This window comes from Zeugodacus cucurbitae, chromosome 5 (genome assembly GCF_028554725.1).
Source record: "Zeugodacus cucurbitae isolate PBARC_wt_2022May chromosome 5, idZeuCucr1.2, whole genome shotgun sequence".
Taxonomy (NCBI): Eukaryota; Metazoa; Arthropoda; class Insecta; order Diptera; family Tephritidae; genus Zeugodacus; species Zeugodacus cucurbitae.
In genome coordinates, this window is record NC_071670.1 from 72,715,075 (window position 1) to 72,730,629 (window position 15,555).

At 36.7% G+C, this 15,555-nt stretch overlaps 1 protein-coding gene and 1 long non-coding RNA gene across 4 annotated transcripts in view; one reads left to right on the forward strand and one right to left on the reverse strand.

Moving 5' to 3' along the window:
* Positions 1-15,555, reverse strand: part of LOC128922039 (uncharacterized) — a 275,031-nt gene that overhangs the window by 117,796 nt on the left and 141,680 nt on the right. The gene's annotated exons all lie outside the window — the stretch shown is intronic.
* The window catches only part of LOC128922038 (neuronal acetylcholine receptor subunit alpha-7-like), a 120,112-nt gene that overhangs the window by 2,502 nt on the left and 102,055 nt on the right, over positions 1-15,555 (forward strand). For all 3 annotated transcript variants that reach the window (XM_054231365.1, XM_054231364.1, XM_054231363.1), the window contains exon 2: positions 9,793-9,932. In XM_054231365.1, coding sequence (XP_054087340.1) covers positions 9,793-9,932 — 140 coding nt within the window. The remainder of the gene's footprint in view (positions 1-9,792; positions 9,933-15,555) is intronic.

The following is a 15,555-nucleotide window of genomic DNA, read 5'->3' on the forward strand; positions in this document are numbered from 1 at the left end:
CCGATTATATTAAGGAGCCTAAAAATGCCAATTATTAACAAACTGTAATGAGAACATTTCTGAATTAGAGTCAACGATATTCGGAACTATCGCCACCAACACATCCGCTAAACTGATTTGTCCTGGCAAATTGATGTCTGCTATCAACATAGCTGCTGAGTGGCCTTGATAACAGTCACAGCTTCTTTTTATGGGATGCACAGTGGTTACATATACATATTTGCAAACAGTTGTGGAATTTAGGGTTCTCACGTATTTCAGTTCTTTCATAATTGGCTAATTAAAAATAAGTAATAATGTGACTCAAGCGAGAGGGTCAAGTGGCTGTGGAGCATTCAATTGTTGGTTTAGTTACACAGATACGTGACATAGGTTACCATATATAGTATTAGATGTTTATTAGACAATATATGCGTATAATTGTCTCGCCAGACTAAAGAGCGTTTAAACGCATCCCCAAACACACGCATTTATATTAGTATACGTACATATACAGGAGTGTCAGGTTCTGTTTAACTTCTCTCACACAACTCCAACACTATTTTACACTTACACTGTGTTTATAGTTCTCATAACACACATCTTTCGTACAACTTCTGCTGAGTTAATGTGTTTCTCAAATTACCAAAAGCATTCTTGCTGCTGTTGTCCCTCATATGCTCTTGATTTTATTGCGGATAGTAAAATTTGCTAAGTTATGGACACTTATGCGGTTAAGTAGACAGACAGTTAAGCTCAAGTGTGAATACCTCGGATGATCGCCTCGAAGCAAAGGTGATGTGGCGCCTCCTCATGTTAGCAAATAAGTGTGCGCTACACAAAATAAGATAAGAAAGTGAAATTACTATTTTCTCTGCTCCCTCTTTAGTCTAGAGACTCATTAAGACCCTCTCGTAAATTGAATTTGAGAATAAATCTATACTACTATTGTAAAGAGGAAAGATTTGTATGTATGTTTGTAATGAATAAACCCAAAAACTACTGTGGCGATTTCAAAAATTCTTTCACCATTCACCTCGAGTAACATATGCCATATTTATTGCTAGAATCTAAGCTTTCTGGAAATAGTTCCCAGGTGAGGGTATCAAAAAGACTCCGTGATAGAGAATCTTAATCTGAAATTGAAATTGTCAAAATATTAGAAGTATACAAGCTCACTTTATAATCCGAGAGAAAGACATCCGACACCAAAGGCTACACTCATAAAAGTAAACAAAAATAGCACGTGATCTTGTAATGACATCACGTGATGAGGGTGGGGTAATTGACTCACACAAACATGTAAACAAAAATATCACGCGACCTTGAATTGACATCACGTGATCAGGGTGGGGTCATTGACCTCACTCAAAAATGTAAACATAAATATCACGTGATCTTGTAATGACATCACGTGGTCAGTGTGGGGTCATTGACCTCACTCAAAAATGTAAACAAAAATATCAAGTGACCTTGATGTGACATCTCGTGATCTGGGCGGGGTCAATAACCTGTAAGCAAAATATCACGTGATCAGGGTGGGGTCATTGACCTCACTCAAAAATGTAAACATAAATATCACGTGACCTTGATGTGACATCACGTGATCAGGGTGGGGTCATTGACCTCATGGGGTAATCGGATATGATATTGCCGGAACCGGAAATGGGGTGGCTGAATATTGGTCACTGAAACTGGGAGTGGGGCATCTGGAAACGGAACGAGAAACAAGGTATGGGATGACCGATGGAACCAGATATGGGAATGATGATCATATCCGCTTCTGTTATAAGACTAGAGGTCGTATACAAGATTTAGCTCATTGCAAATAAAATATAATTTCATGTTTAAGTTTTCTTCTTTTTACTTTTTTAAATGAACCCACGCAAGAAACGGGAAGTACGTACATATGTGTGGGAGCGTGTGCAAAAATCTAAAACATTTGAAATGTTTGTTTAAACCCGTGCGAAGACGGAACGGTCGGCTAGTGTATATATAAGGAGAAAATACTCATACTTCGTATGACAGTAGTTATTTCTTGTCGGTTGCAAGTGCGTTCTGTTCATAAAAGTTATATATATTATGTGCGATATTCTGTCATTACATGCGTTACTGCACTTCCGCATTCGTCAACACGCCAAAGACAACATGAACAAGACGTTAAGTAGACTTATCTGTACGAGAGTTGTTATTATTGTGCTTGAGTACTCAACAATGTTGGTACCACAAGCTCACAAATTTCCCCACATGCCTTATTCTCCCTATCCATGCACACATACACACATAATATATGCATTTCCATTGTCTGGGGGTAGTGAACTTCTTAAGTCACTTAACCACTTGTGCTTTCAAGCGGTTGCCTCTTGTCTTGTCTTGTCTCATTCTTGCTTTTCTCCTTGAGTTGTTGTCTTTCAGAAGTCTTTGAGGTTTTGTTGTGGCTTGCAAATGAGACTATGTGAGTAAGTAAAAGCCACGCATATCATATTTAAAAATTAAAACCTCCTCTATGATCGATATAATCGGCCTATATAACCAGTCAACCCTTTTACTTAAACTTCGCTTTGCCTTTGGTGTGATTTTTAAGCTCATGTATGGATTTAATTTAAAAGAAGAAAATTTAGTTCCATTGCCTTCACCACACTAATCGTATTGCCTTATGCAAATGTCACAAAACTAACCGGAGTCATTTTGTGTGAAATGAGAGGTAAGATCAACTGCAAACGTATGTACACAGAATACTTGCGCACATGTGGTTGTCCACGGCGTATGAGTTATATGCTAGTTTGAGGGAATCTTTGACTGAGATAATTCTGAAAGCGAATGGGTAGAATATTGGTGAAAAGACTAAAAGTCTCTCGGAATGATATCCTTTAAACGTATGCCATATATAGCAACTTTAAGCAGCATACATATAATTTCTGTACTCAATCCAAAAAAATGTAAATCATTAAAGGGTTTAAACGAAAATTAAATTAGAATTTAAATTTCCTCTGCATTTTTTACTAATCCATCTGGTTAATTTAATATACCTTCCACTTTACTTAATCCATAGTTCGGTCAAATAAGCGTAAGTGTGCTGGTTGTAGTAACAAAAGTCAATATATACCTGTACAGTTATTCATCCCTTTGGAATAAACCCATATTCAAATAGTGCAGATGAGGAAAAAAATAAATTGTGTTAGTATTACACAAACAAAATTAAGGCACTTTATCTCCGTTTCGATAAAATCCTAGGCCTCACGTTGCTCATTGTTTGCTAGTGTAGCATACATTTAGGGGCATATTTAAAACACTTAATGCAACCTATGTAGCCCGCAGGCTTCTCCGCCATCTCCATTAGCACAGTTTTACGAAGGCCTCCATGGTAGATTTGTCGAAATCACTTACGGCAGACAAGAACTCCACCTGTGTGAGGATAACGAGAGTTGCTTCTGCACTGTTGACTCTGCGGTCGTCCGTAATGTTGGTTACAAGCATAGCGACATCCCATTTCTTCTGGCGTTAGCTCATTCCATCTCTGCTCTCCTTGTTTTTGGGGTTACTCCGTTATACTGATTGAAATACACACAGAAATTTACGAAGTAATGAGCTCGATTACTCTGCTTTCATGCAAAGCTACTACTAAATCAAAATAAGATAATTTTAGTCAAAATTACACATACAATAATATATTGTACACATATCTAAACACATCCTTACTACATATCGGGCATTAAATTTCAGAGTTCGTTACTTTTGAAGTTCAACGAACTTTGGTCATTGTCCAAGAAAATTTTTACTATACAACACCATTACTGCTTGCATTCTCATCTGCATTGGTATATATCAATATATATTCTTTATTGTTCATCTGTCTACCAGCTTATTCCCTGTGGCCATTGGTCGACTGCTGGCTGTCATTTTGACTTGGACTTTTATCAATATTGCACTTTTTTGCCAATAACGGTCAATTTAATCGTTGGTCCATCCCCCCGCCGGCCTTATTCCCTCTCCTCAATCTCTCCACTTCCGTTGCCAGACTAAATGCATCTCCCGTTATTCCCTTTCTCTGCAGTTAAGTTGAGAATTGGTTGGAAAATTCATTTAATTCCATTTCGTAATAATTGTTGTAGCCACCTGTTTTACAGTGAAAATTCGATTTGGTTGAACTGCCGTCAATTCAGAGGCAGATTGATGACGATGCAGTTGCAACATCAGCGATATGGTAGAGAGTGAAAATGGCGGGAGGTTTTTCCATGGGATTGAGGTTTGTGGGAAGTGATGAATTCGAACAGCCAAAAATGTGTGACAATAAAGGGTATGAGAGCCTACAAAAAAGTGATAACTGGAGGTACATAAATATGTTGTCTGCCTCGTTGTGATGTACACCACACCTGCCTCAGAATTTCTCCTCGGCCGAATTTTCGCATGTATAAATGTGTCAAATGGTGCTGTTGATTTTGTAAAGTAGTCGAGTGAACTCGCGGTAAAAATTTCAATTTTTGCAGACAAACACATACATTCGACTTACTAATTGGGTTTCGTTTTACACGCATTTATTTATTGAGTTAATCTGTGTGAGAGCATCAGAATAATCGTTTACTCATCGCCTCCACGCTCTCATCCGAATTTTCACATCTGCAAGGCTGACAGTCTCATATGGATATGCGACCAAAACGAACCAACAACCAATTGACCAAATCCGCAAATAAAATTCAGAATTTAAATCAAAAAAGATGTAGATTCACAGAATTAACTCACAAGCGAAGCGAATGACATCAAAATCTAATGAAGCAAAAAGTGCTTAAAAGAAACAAAAACAAAACGAAAACAGAAATTGAAATAGATACAGAAACAGGAATGACACTGAATACAAAAAGGCATATAAATATATTATGTGAAGGAAGAAAAACTCAACAAATGTCCTAAAACAATACTAATTCATGACAACAACAAGTTTACCGTGTTACAATAAGTCTAACAATAGATGGCACAACACACATAAAAGTAACGGTGAAACAGGAAGCTGGCACAAATACGAAGTGGAGCATTTCGACAGACTGAATAAAAGAGCACTAAACGGCTTAAAACCGGCGGTGCACCACCAGAAAGAGACTGAACTTTTCATCCATTTCCAAAGGAGATGTTGCAAAAGTAAGGTGTATCCTTTGTATCGTCCCGAATAACAAGGAAACCCACTTCAGTTGCACAAAAAACATGAATTACCCTTGTTGATGATGGTTGGCGACAGTGCGGCTGCGGAGATTTGGGTCAACGCAATATATCGCATAAATTTTGGCTTGTAGGTTTATGTGTGTTTTGCAGATGGGATTGGAATGCATTTAAGTGGTTGGTTGCGGAGTAGCACAACCGTGGCAACAAGAAGAACACTTAGTAATTGTACTTAAGTGGAAAATGGTGAATAATAGAAAACAAGTAGTAGCTCAGTAAAACAAACAATTTTTCGGCTATTAAAAATAATAAGACAGTTGCCCCATCTCATGCTTCAGGGAAACTGGAGCTACATACAAATTTAAGTTTAAAAATGTTTGCCCTTCCTAAACTTCGCCTGTGAATACAAGAAATTATCGTTCTTAGGATTTCACTCAGGACATTCTATATTTGCCCTCAGCGTATTTCCAGGTAAAGCACAACAGCAAATTTTAATTATTTTTGTCTTTGCCAAATTTTCTTATTTTTCTTTGCTGAATTCATTACGTCTTAGACGCGCAGAGCTTTGCTAATCTCATAATTCGCTTATTAATCTAATCCATTTTCCATTTCACTGCACAGGTATAACAAAGAATTTATTTGTAATTTCAAAGCAGGAATTTCTTAATTCAAGATAATTCAATTGCCGTAAGCGCACGCAATTTTCGATAAAAGTATTTTTTCTCAAATCAAAGATTGTTTCTTCGCAAAACAATTTGAGACATCTAACGTGGCTGTATTTACATAATTAAAAAAATTAAAATCTTAATATCTTTGAATGCTCTTAAATCAAGTGTAACTGTTTTTGTCACGTGGAATGAAGTTATTATTAGGAAGAAATTGAGTTGCAAAGTATACACTAAATAGATACATTGAATATACAAGTTCAGTTGCTTAACAAGTGACAATCGCGGAGGCTCTATTTTACTTACCTTCTTTAATCCCAATGACTTCTTATGCTGTGCTGTGTCGTGCTAAGCTGTGCGCTACACAGCAACGTCAAGAATTTCGCTGGCATCGCTCAAGTTTCAAATAAATTAAATTATTTCAGTCGTCTCTTCCGCAATGCCGGCAAATGCCAAGGTGCCGAGTAGTCCAAGGCAGCATTCTTGCCCAACCGAAGCATTCTTCAATGAGTCCGTCTGCATTTTTGGCGTACTTGCGTCCATAATTGGCAACTTTGTTGCATAGTTTTCAATTTGGCCTTGGTCCTTCCAGCGCTCAAGTTCTTCTAACTGTTTGTGTGATTGCGGTGTTTCTCTTTAGGTGCGGCAATTTTCTTACTCGACAACCAAGTCTTCATCTTTTTGCAATTCCTTTCACAACACTTTCCAGTTTTCAGTTGTTAGTTTTGCTTATTTCGTTAGTAAATAAGAAATTGCGATTTCATATTATTGGATTTGTGTATTTGCGCAAACATTTTATTGTAATAATCAAACTCACAGCATGTCGTTTCCACCTACAGAAATACCGGGAATATTTCATTTCATTCGTCACCTGCAATTTCTTATTAGCCATTATTCACATCGTCAATACAAAGAAGATTCTCCGAACATAATTTGTTTCTCCTCTGTAATCCCTCTCACAAAAGCAACTAAACAAATTTCTTCAAACAGCTCACACGGCATTTAATTTCTCGATTTGCTTTCATTAAAAATATTACAGTACAAGTGGCACGAAGCACAGGGACTCATCTAAGTGTGGCACTTTGTTCTTCGCTTCAGTCATTTGTCTCCCAAATAACCCGCCTCCTAACCTTTGGCGCATTTTGTGACCCTATTGATTGTAAATCGCCCCAGCACCAAGCAATTAAGATGAATATCTAAAATTAAAGTCACTAAGAGCCAAGACCCAGAGACTAATGACAGCATTAGGATTGCGTTCAAGACACAAGAGCCAACAGAGTAATACAAAATATAGTTGGGCGAGTGTGTACGTCAGCGAACACGAAGTTGAGCTTCAGCGAAGCAAATTTATTTGTCACACATTTATTTCCACTAAAGTGAGCTTAACATTGGAGCGCATTAACTTTCCAAGGTCCAGAGGGTGTGTAAGGCCATATGGCCACTCGGGAAATACCACATTCTCCCAAATATCGACTCCTTTTTTTTTTGAAATTGTTCCAAATTGTTCTCCTTCGGTCTAAATCGTTTGTGCGACTATGTGATTTATTGTAATTTATGTATGTCACGCTTGAGATTTTCTTTTGGGTTGATCATAAAATCGAAATGCAATCTGCTGAGTTAACCAAAGATCCCAACACACCAATTGACTGCTTTAATTTTTCCTTTTTTCTTTTATTTGATAATGTGTCTAGGAGAAGTCGATGACTAAATTTAGGTTAACCATTTGAGAAAACTTAAGTAGCCGCCTTTCTGCACAAATAAACCCTTATTGTTCCTAGAAATTTGCATCTATTTATTGTTGCAATGAAATCATAAATAATATTGAATTAGCATCAAGTTTTACCCGCAAAATTAAAATTAAAATATTTTAAACGTTAGCATTTGATTAAACTGGAATAAAATGTTTCAAAATCTTCTGATAATATTAAGAGTTGTCAATTTTCAATCTTCTTGCAATAAGCTTTAATTCATTATTATTTCTTCTCAATTAACTAGTTAGCAATAGACTTAGTTCAACGAGTGGAACATTTAATTATATTAAATGTTAACACCAACCGATTAGCAAAACTTAATTATTACTAATTGGACAGATCTGGCAAACTTGGCATTTGTACTGCCAATTAAGTCTAATGTTCATCCACCACTGCCATCCATTTTTACTATAACATCTGCCACGCGAGTTGTCAGCGCATTGCCGAAGGCATTTCATCAAGCTGATTGCCTTTATTATGATAATTCACAGCATGTTTTATCTCATTTAACAAATTTCTTCTGCAAATGGCAGTTTTGCCCATCGACATTAACAACAGAAATGCTGAATTTAATTAGGCGATTAATAGTTTGCTCCTTTAATGTTTTCTAATTGTCACATATGGAGTGGATAGAACCAGTTTCTGGAGTGATATTTCAACCGACATCGCGATTATCACTCATACCTCTTGTTGGGTCTAAAGGGGATTTTCAACGCATTTAATAATTTCTCTAAAATATTGAAATTTTTTTTCTTGTCATTTACAACTACAGATAGTATTCGTTCGTTAGCTGAACTGAAATCTGCAGTGCTTTCATAATAATCTTGAAATAAATCCATGAAAATACTTTGCATTCAGATCGCTGAATTGACCGTTTTATTTAGTTATTATATATGGTGGGATATTTACAGCAATTTGTAATCTTCTTTTTCATCTCACTTCAAATATCGTAATTTTACAAACAGTTTAGCAGTAATTTTATAGTTTATGATACGCTGACATTTAATATCACAAGCAAACTTTCAACAAAAGCTCAATCGGCACAAGAATCTCTTTCTCAACTTTTAGTGTCAATAAAGGAAACAACTAAATTTAAAGCCCCTAATCGCTCATATCAGCTGGTGGCATACACATATCAGACACAAAAACAGTAGCAGTAACTTTTATGAACTCATCAAATTTCCAAATATCCTTCCTGCCACCACAGCGGAGCCCTTTGTTGTACACCAAAGTGGCAAACAGGTGAGCCAACAGAAACTTTGCTGCAAATAATGTGATGTTAGAGATTTTCCGTTTCACTAGCGCCGTTATCGGGCTAACCTTATTGTCAAAGTAAAGCCAATCGCAACGTTTTTGGGGCGAACAAATTCAATTTTGAAACACAATAACTGCGGATAACGGTGCTTGTGACACACCGAGGAGCGTACTGAAGTACCTAGACATACTTAAAGCGAGGCTAGCGGGGAGGGAAAAGTTGTTGGAGTAAGGTGATAGCAACTGGCAACAACAACGACATAAACGTGATAAAAGCAATTAGAAAAGTAATCTACCAACAATGAGAACAACCATAAAGTACCGTAATACTAAAGGAATAACACACACAACATAACCATCGCACCACGGCAATTTGCGATGAGCTGACATAAAACCCCGAAAAAACGCGCCAAATGAGCAACAAATCACTTATAGAAGAATACCGCAGCAAAAGCACAGAGAATGAGGCAAATAAGACACCACAACCGCAAAAACTAAATCACAACCAATGTGCGTAAAGTCAATACAACCTGTGATAGCTTCATTCATGATGCTCCTTAGCTCAGTGAGCCTCAAGGGTACACGCCCATCGCATTGTGAGTTGCTGATCACATTTTGATGATTCCACCTTTCGTGCTGTTGTCATTCGTTCCCTCCTTCCTCAATCTTCCGCTTGCCTCAACCACTTTTGTTGATGATTTTCCGCTTTCAATTTTCAAAATCATGTATACGCCATGGCGGCGGTGGGCGGGTATTGAAGTGAGGCTTCCGGTTTGTTTCCCTTTGGCAAATGATAAATGCGGGCGGCACTCAAATCAAACACTTAACACAACCAAAACCGAGCAAACGCTTGTTCAAATCAGTGTCTGTGCGTGGAGTGTAACTTTTTAACCGTTATATTGAAGGCACTTTATGTTTTTCTTTTTTTCCAGCATTTATTTTAGAATTTAATTTTGGTTTTCACTCACTCTTCACTCTTTCTTGTTTTACAGTTTGCACAGCTGGCCCGCATGAGAAACGCCTTCTACACGCCCTGCTCGACAACTACAACAGTCTGGAGCGACCCGTCGTAAACGAATCCGATCCACTGCAGCTGAGCTTCGGGCTGACGCTAATGCAAATCATCGATGTGGTGAGTTTTGTTTGTCTTTCGCTTTTTTTTTTCGTTTTTTTTTTTCGTGAATAAGTAGGTGTTACCCCTATCAGATGTTCGCACACATTAATCGCTGGATGTGCAAATTACATTTTAATACGCCCTGAGGTATGCTACACTGAAGGCATTAAATTAGCAAATAAAGCCAATTATGAGGGCGTAGCGCACAAAGGAGATTGTTTAACCTTCAATTAGCCTAAAATATACACACAAGTACTCTGTGTAAGAGCGACCCACATATCTCTTCGCGGTATGTAAACGCTTTATGAGACGAATCTAATTAGTGGGTATTATAATAAAGTGGAAAAATAAAATCCTGAACAATACTACTACTACTACGAATATTTAATTTATTTACAAATAATATAGAAAGGTTAAAGATATTTCTAAGTTTGCCAGAAATGCAAACCAGTGCATCAACCATAACTTATGTGTCTATTGGAGCAGTTTAAGTAAGTTCGAGATGTTTGTGAACTTTTTTAATTTCGATCACAAACAGTAGCGTGGCCTTGACTTTCCAACCCACTATCAATGACCTTTATTCATCAAGCAGTCGCTTCTACAACGCTCATTCAGCACACAATTTCTTCGCACAGCATTACCAACTCTGCTCCCTAATAAAAATGCTAATTAAAAACACACAAAAGCAAAGTTTTCAGAATGAAATTGTTATAAAAAGGAAATTAAATAAAGTAGAAAAACACGATCTAGATTAACAAAACACAGCAAAATGAAGCCAATGTGAGGCATTTGGAAATATATAGACTTTTATGAGCTCTGTAGATGAAAAACGAAACGGAAACGTGCCCTTGGCTAATTTTCCCACGCAGATGCAAAACAAAGTTCGCGGAATAATCACAAACTAAAAAACCAACTAAACAAACATTCGCCAAGGTAGCAAGCAGTCACAGCAGTGAATCTGAATGCTTTCATTAGGCAAAGTAAGCTACAGCGCCTATTGTTATGCTACGTTTGACGCGTTTATCTTCCGCTCTGGCTTCTCATTCATTTGCGCGCTTTTCTTGCTTTGTGGCTTTGTCACCCATTGTAGCCGCCCTTACACATATGTACATACGCTCATATCCAAATGCGAATATATTTCTTCACTGAGATTTGTTAATTAATTACCACTCGGGTTTGAGTGGCTGGCGCGAAATTACTGCGAGCATAATTAAAACGCAATGCCCCTTCGATGACTCGATGAGTACACCAAACGCAGCCAACTTAACATTTTAAGAGGCACTAGTGCCGCTGTAATTTCCCCTCACTTTGCTCACTAATAAATGAGTAGACTGTCGCTAGATAATAGACAGCATCTCGAGGCTCAAAGGGCTTATACTGCAATATTTATGATTTCATTCATGAAAGGCACACTCTATGTTCCCAATGTGTAAGCATATGAGACACATACAAATCCAGAAGTGCTTTTCTTGTAGCTTTTCCTCCACACTCCTTTCTTACGCGTGCCGATGTCATTAACTATTTACAACTGTCGCCACAAACCGCATGCCCTTGTCGTCTTAAACACCTACAATAAGCGCACACCTACATTTCTCTAGCTAATTTCGAAATAAAAGTAATTTCCAACAGATTAGCCATTTAGTAATGTAGTTTATCGTCGTCTGGGTGCACATAACGGTAAACTACCTTTTCTATTGTTATATGCTTTTCACACTGTTTCTTCTGCATTTATTTTCATTTTATGGCGTTCGTTTTTATCTCTTTTTATTTTCCATTGAATTGTGTAAAACCGCTATTGTTTAGCTAAGAAACCAAAATTTGTCTTCTCTCGCTAATCACCAGAGCGGCTATATTTTAAGATTATCCGTGTTTCCGTTCTTTATTTTCCAATTATCTTTAATAGTTGTTGTAGAAAATCTTTTTTTTTGCATCGCCTTCTATTCTATCCAATTTGATATTACATTTCACCTCAACATCTATTGTCTCAGCTCTCAAAATATGTACCTGGTATTGCCATGGACACTTTTCCTTTGTTAAATTCATCATTCTGACCCGCACACAGCTGAAAATTTAATAAACTCAGTCATCATAGTTTGTCTACGGCAATCCAGTAGCAGTGACTTTATTAATTTATCTAAAATTTCGCTTTCATGAATATTTATGAGATCATCGGAAGTTATATTACTCTTCTTGGTGTCGATGTTAACGAAATATCATAGTCAAATTTTCACAGGGATCAGCGCTATCAAAGCTGTACAGCAGAGCTTCTTTGGACTTCATTATTTTCTCATTTAATTATGCAATATGATAGAGAACTATTTATGTGTTGGGCAGACAGGTTGGATGCTGCTTCTTCAGTCAGAAAACCAAAGTTAAATTCCTAATATTTAAATTCATTCCGCCATTAATGCCTCAGGAGTACATAGAGACAGTCAAATTTTAACTGGTAAATACATAAATACTGAAACATTGTTCGTTTTTCAAACAACACTAGCCAATAAATAATCAAACTTCGAGATCTGTCGTGGGACTACGTGCGAATTAAGCAATACATTTCAAGTTAGCACTAAATTTGCAGTAATTAAGGTTAGAGGCAGAAAATTGTACTATGCAATCTGAAAGCAAATACTACAAATTGTAAAGAAGACTTTGTGATGAAGGAAAACAATGAAATTTGTTTCATTATTTCTAATTCACACAGAGGAGGCATCACGATTTTCCACATTCTACAGAGCCTTATTTCAACACAGCATGGCGATGATGTATCAATTTTCTACGTGCTCCATTCAAGAACAAATGTGTTCACGGGTGCCCAACATGACGTATGAGTAACATTTTGTAAAGACTTATTGGAGTCTATCGCTGACAAGCTTAGTAATACTGTTCAGAAGTTCGGTGATGTTATTAGTAATTGAAGTGGCCAAATGTTAGTGATTTTTCTTTCATATTGCAGAAAATTACGTGATACTTTTTGATATAAACAAGAGCCTACACTTCGACATAGTTGTACATATGTGTGTGTGTGTGACCAAATAACAATTTCTATTTCTTTCTCCAGTGGGCCATTTATGGCATCACTGATGTCGCGTATGTGTCATATGTTATAGAGAGGCTTCTGAGTTAGTGGCAGTGTATAACGTGGTTTAATGTATACACTACCTTCCATAAATATTCGGACTCATGATATTCCGATACATATACTTTGTGGGAGAGCATTTATTAATTTATAAAGGCTCATTTATAAAACTACAAAAGGATAATTAAACAAATTGCATGTATTTATAAAAAAAATGTGGTTAAGCTAATTATCAATGTCTTTTCTCCGTAAATTAACTCAACCACATACTTATATGAAATGAGACAATAACAGAAAGGAATATTTCACACTTGGCTGCGTTTAGCGACATGCTTCCGTTTATCGTCACCTGAAAATTATTCCACCGCCTACAAATACTTATTTTACATAATATGTATGATGACTGCAAGAATATGGACACAGCTAAATTATCTTCAAAGGAAGAGGAAGCTTAATATAATAAACTACATACGTACAATATAGTCTCGTTACATTTCTTTTTTGCTCCGCTCTTCTCTCTCCATATTCCCGTCGGTAAGGCCGACAAACTAATAAGTATCTCATATGCATATGTGTTTGTATATACGTTATCAAGCGACATCGTCACGTGCGCAAACAATTCGCGTAATGGATATTTACTGCAGATATTTCATCTCATTTTTATTACCAGAAACCAGACTTCTTTCCAAATGCTTAGCGTAAATTATTGAAGTTTCTGTCTTTATTCCGGTACATGGAAGTGAGTGCGTGGTACATAAAACCCACACTTAATATATTAAAAATAATAAGAATTGGAGACATATGGAGGGAATGAGAAGTTTCGACTTCAATTTCTCTATTTGAAGACTATGCGAGTGTACACTCGAAGAATTAAATTTTTTGCTTTCTTTTGGATTTCCACGAAAAATGTAGGAATGAGATGAGATCCAAGAATTGAAAAAGCTGTCACGCATAACGATTTTCCCATTTGTAATCGTGGTTAGGCCTTTTCGGAGCTCATCAAAAAATCACTTGACAATTTAAATTGTACAAATATGTCAACTTGTTACATGAGAATTCACTTACCGTATTGTAGAGCGAAAGGAAGGAAGGGTGTGTCCCAGAAAGCGAAAAGTTGCTAGCATTCGTTCTTACCATCTTATTTAAAGTTGTAGTTTACAAATGATTTGTTGGGACTATTTGAGCTTGGAAAGCAAGGCAACTGTCTTTTGAATTCGCAAATCGAAATCAAAATGCCCTGAAGTAAACATTTTAATTTTTTTTAAGGAAAATATTAAAACTTGTAAAATTACACTCACGCATAAAATTCTAATCTTTATGTTTATTAAAAACATTTTATTCACATTAAAAAATTTCTCGTAAGCGTCCAATTTTCATACATAATCATCATTTCAAATACGCCTGATAAATGCAAATGAAGAATATAATGAATATAATGCTGAAAAGTAACACACTAATAAAGATGCGTCTGAAGTATTCACAAGGCACGTTGACTGCAGTCAAAATATATCAGAATGAATGAAAGCTTAAGTAAATGCTAAAAGCATGTGCAAAGAGAATTGAAGAAAATGCCTAAAAACGAAATGAATAAAAATACTACCAAGTCACTGATTTCCTCTTGCCTTTCACACAGTGTTCTTCTCTTCTAAGAAGCTGCACGTGACAGGCATACAAATGCCGCTAAGTGCGTATGGACGACGAATTCACTCAATGAATGAAAGAGTCAATGAGTACACACACACGTATATAAAAGAATTTTGGAAATATGCGTGCAACACAATGAGGCAAAGTTGGGCTGCTGAAAGCTAATTTGCTGCGGCAACATGCGACGGCGATTAGGAACTTGCTGCCGGCTTTCGGAAGTTGTGGGTTATGCCAAAGAAGTTCACATGAGCGTTAAGTTCCGGCATTCATACGCAATAATATTAGTACAAAGGTGTGCTGGAGCCAAATGGAACGATGGAAAATGAATCTATGATAGGTAGCATCATGATGTCAAGAACGGTCATTATCGAGATATTTGTACTCTCGCTGTGATTCTTTTCTATAATTAAGTGTGTGTACCTAAGTATATAGGTGAATATACTGGTAATAGATCAATGAAAAATGCAAGAACATCAGATTTGCTCTGGCTTGTATAATGTGGTCTTCATGTATAAATGTGGTCTTACAAAATGGAGACAAAAGACCGACAACGTAACATAATAACTGTAAAGCAACGATATGACATAAACATTTTGATTTTGACACATAATATGTCAACAGCTGTCAACGGAACAAATTAATTTGGTTGTTACTTTCTTAAGTAAACACAATAACACCAGCACACACACATGCTAGGTCATACCTAATCGTTTTCCTGTATTTACGGATTTGTGTATTGGTATGGATGTTTGTTTGCTCATTTGATGGTTTACCAAATTATTACAAATGAAACGAGCTCATATGCTTTTATGCCTTACCCACAAACACACATATGGATGTAGATTTGCACATTTCGTCCTTTTTCTATTTCATTAGAAGCCATCTGAGCATTTCATTACTCTTAGTGGTCAAGGTATGTAT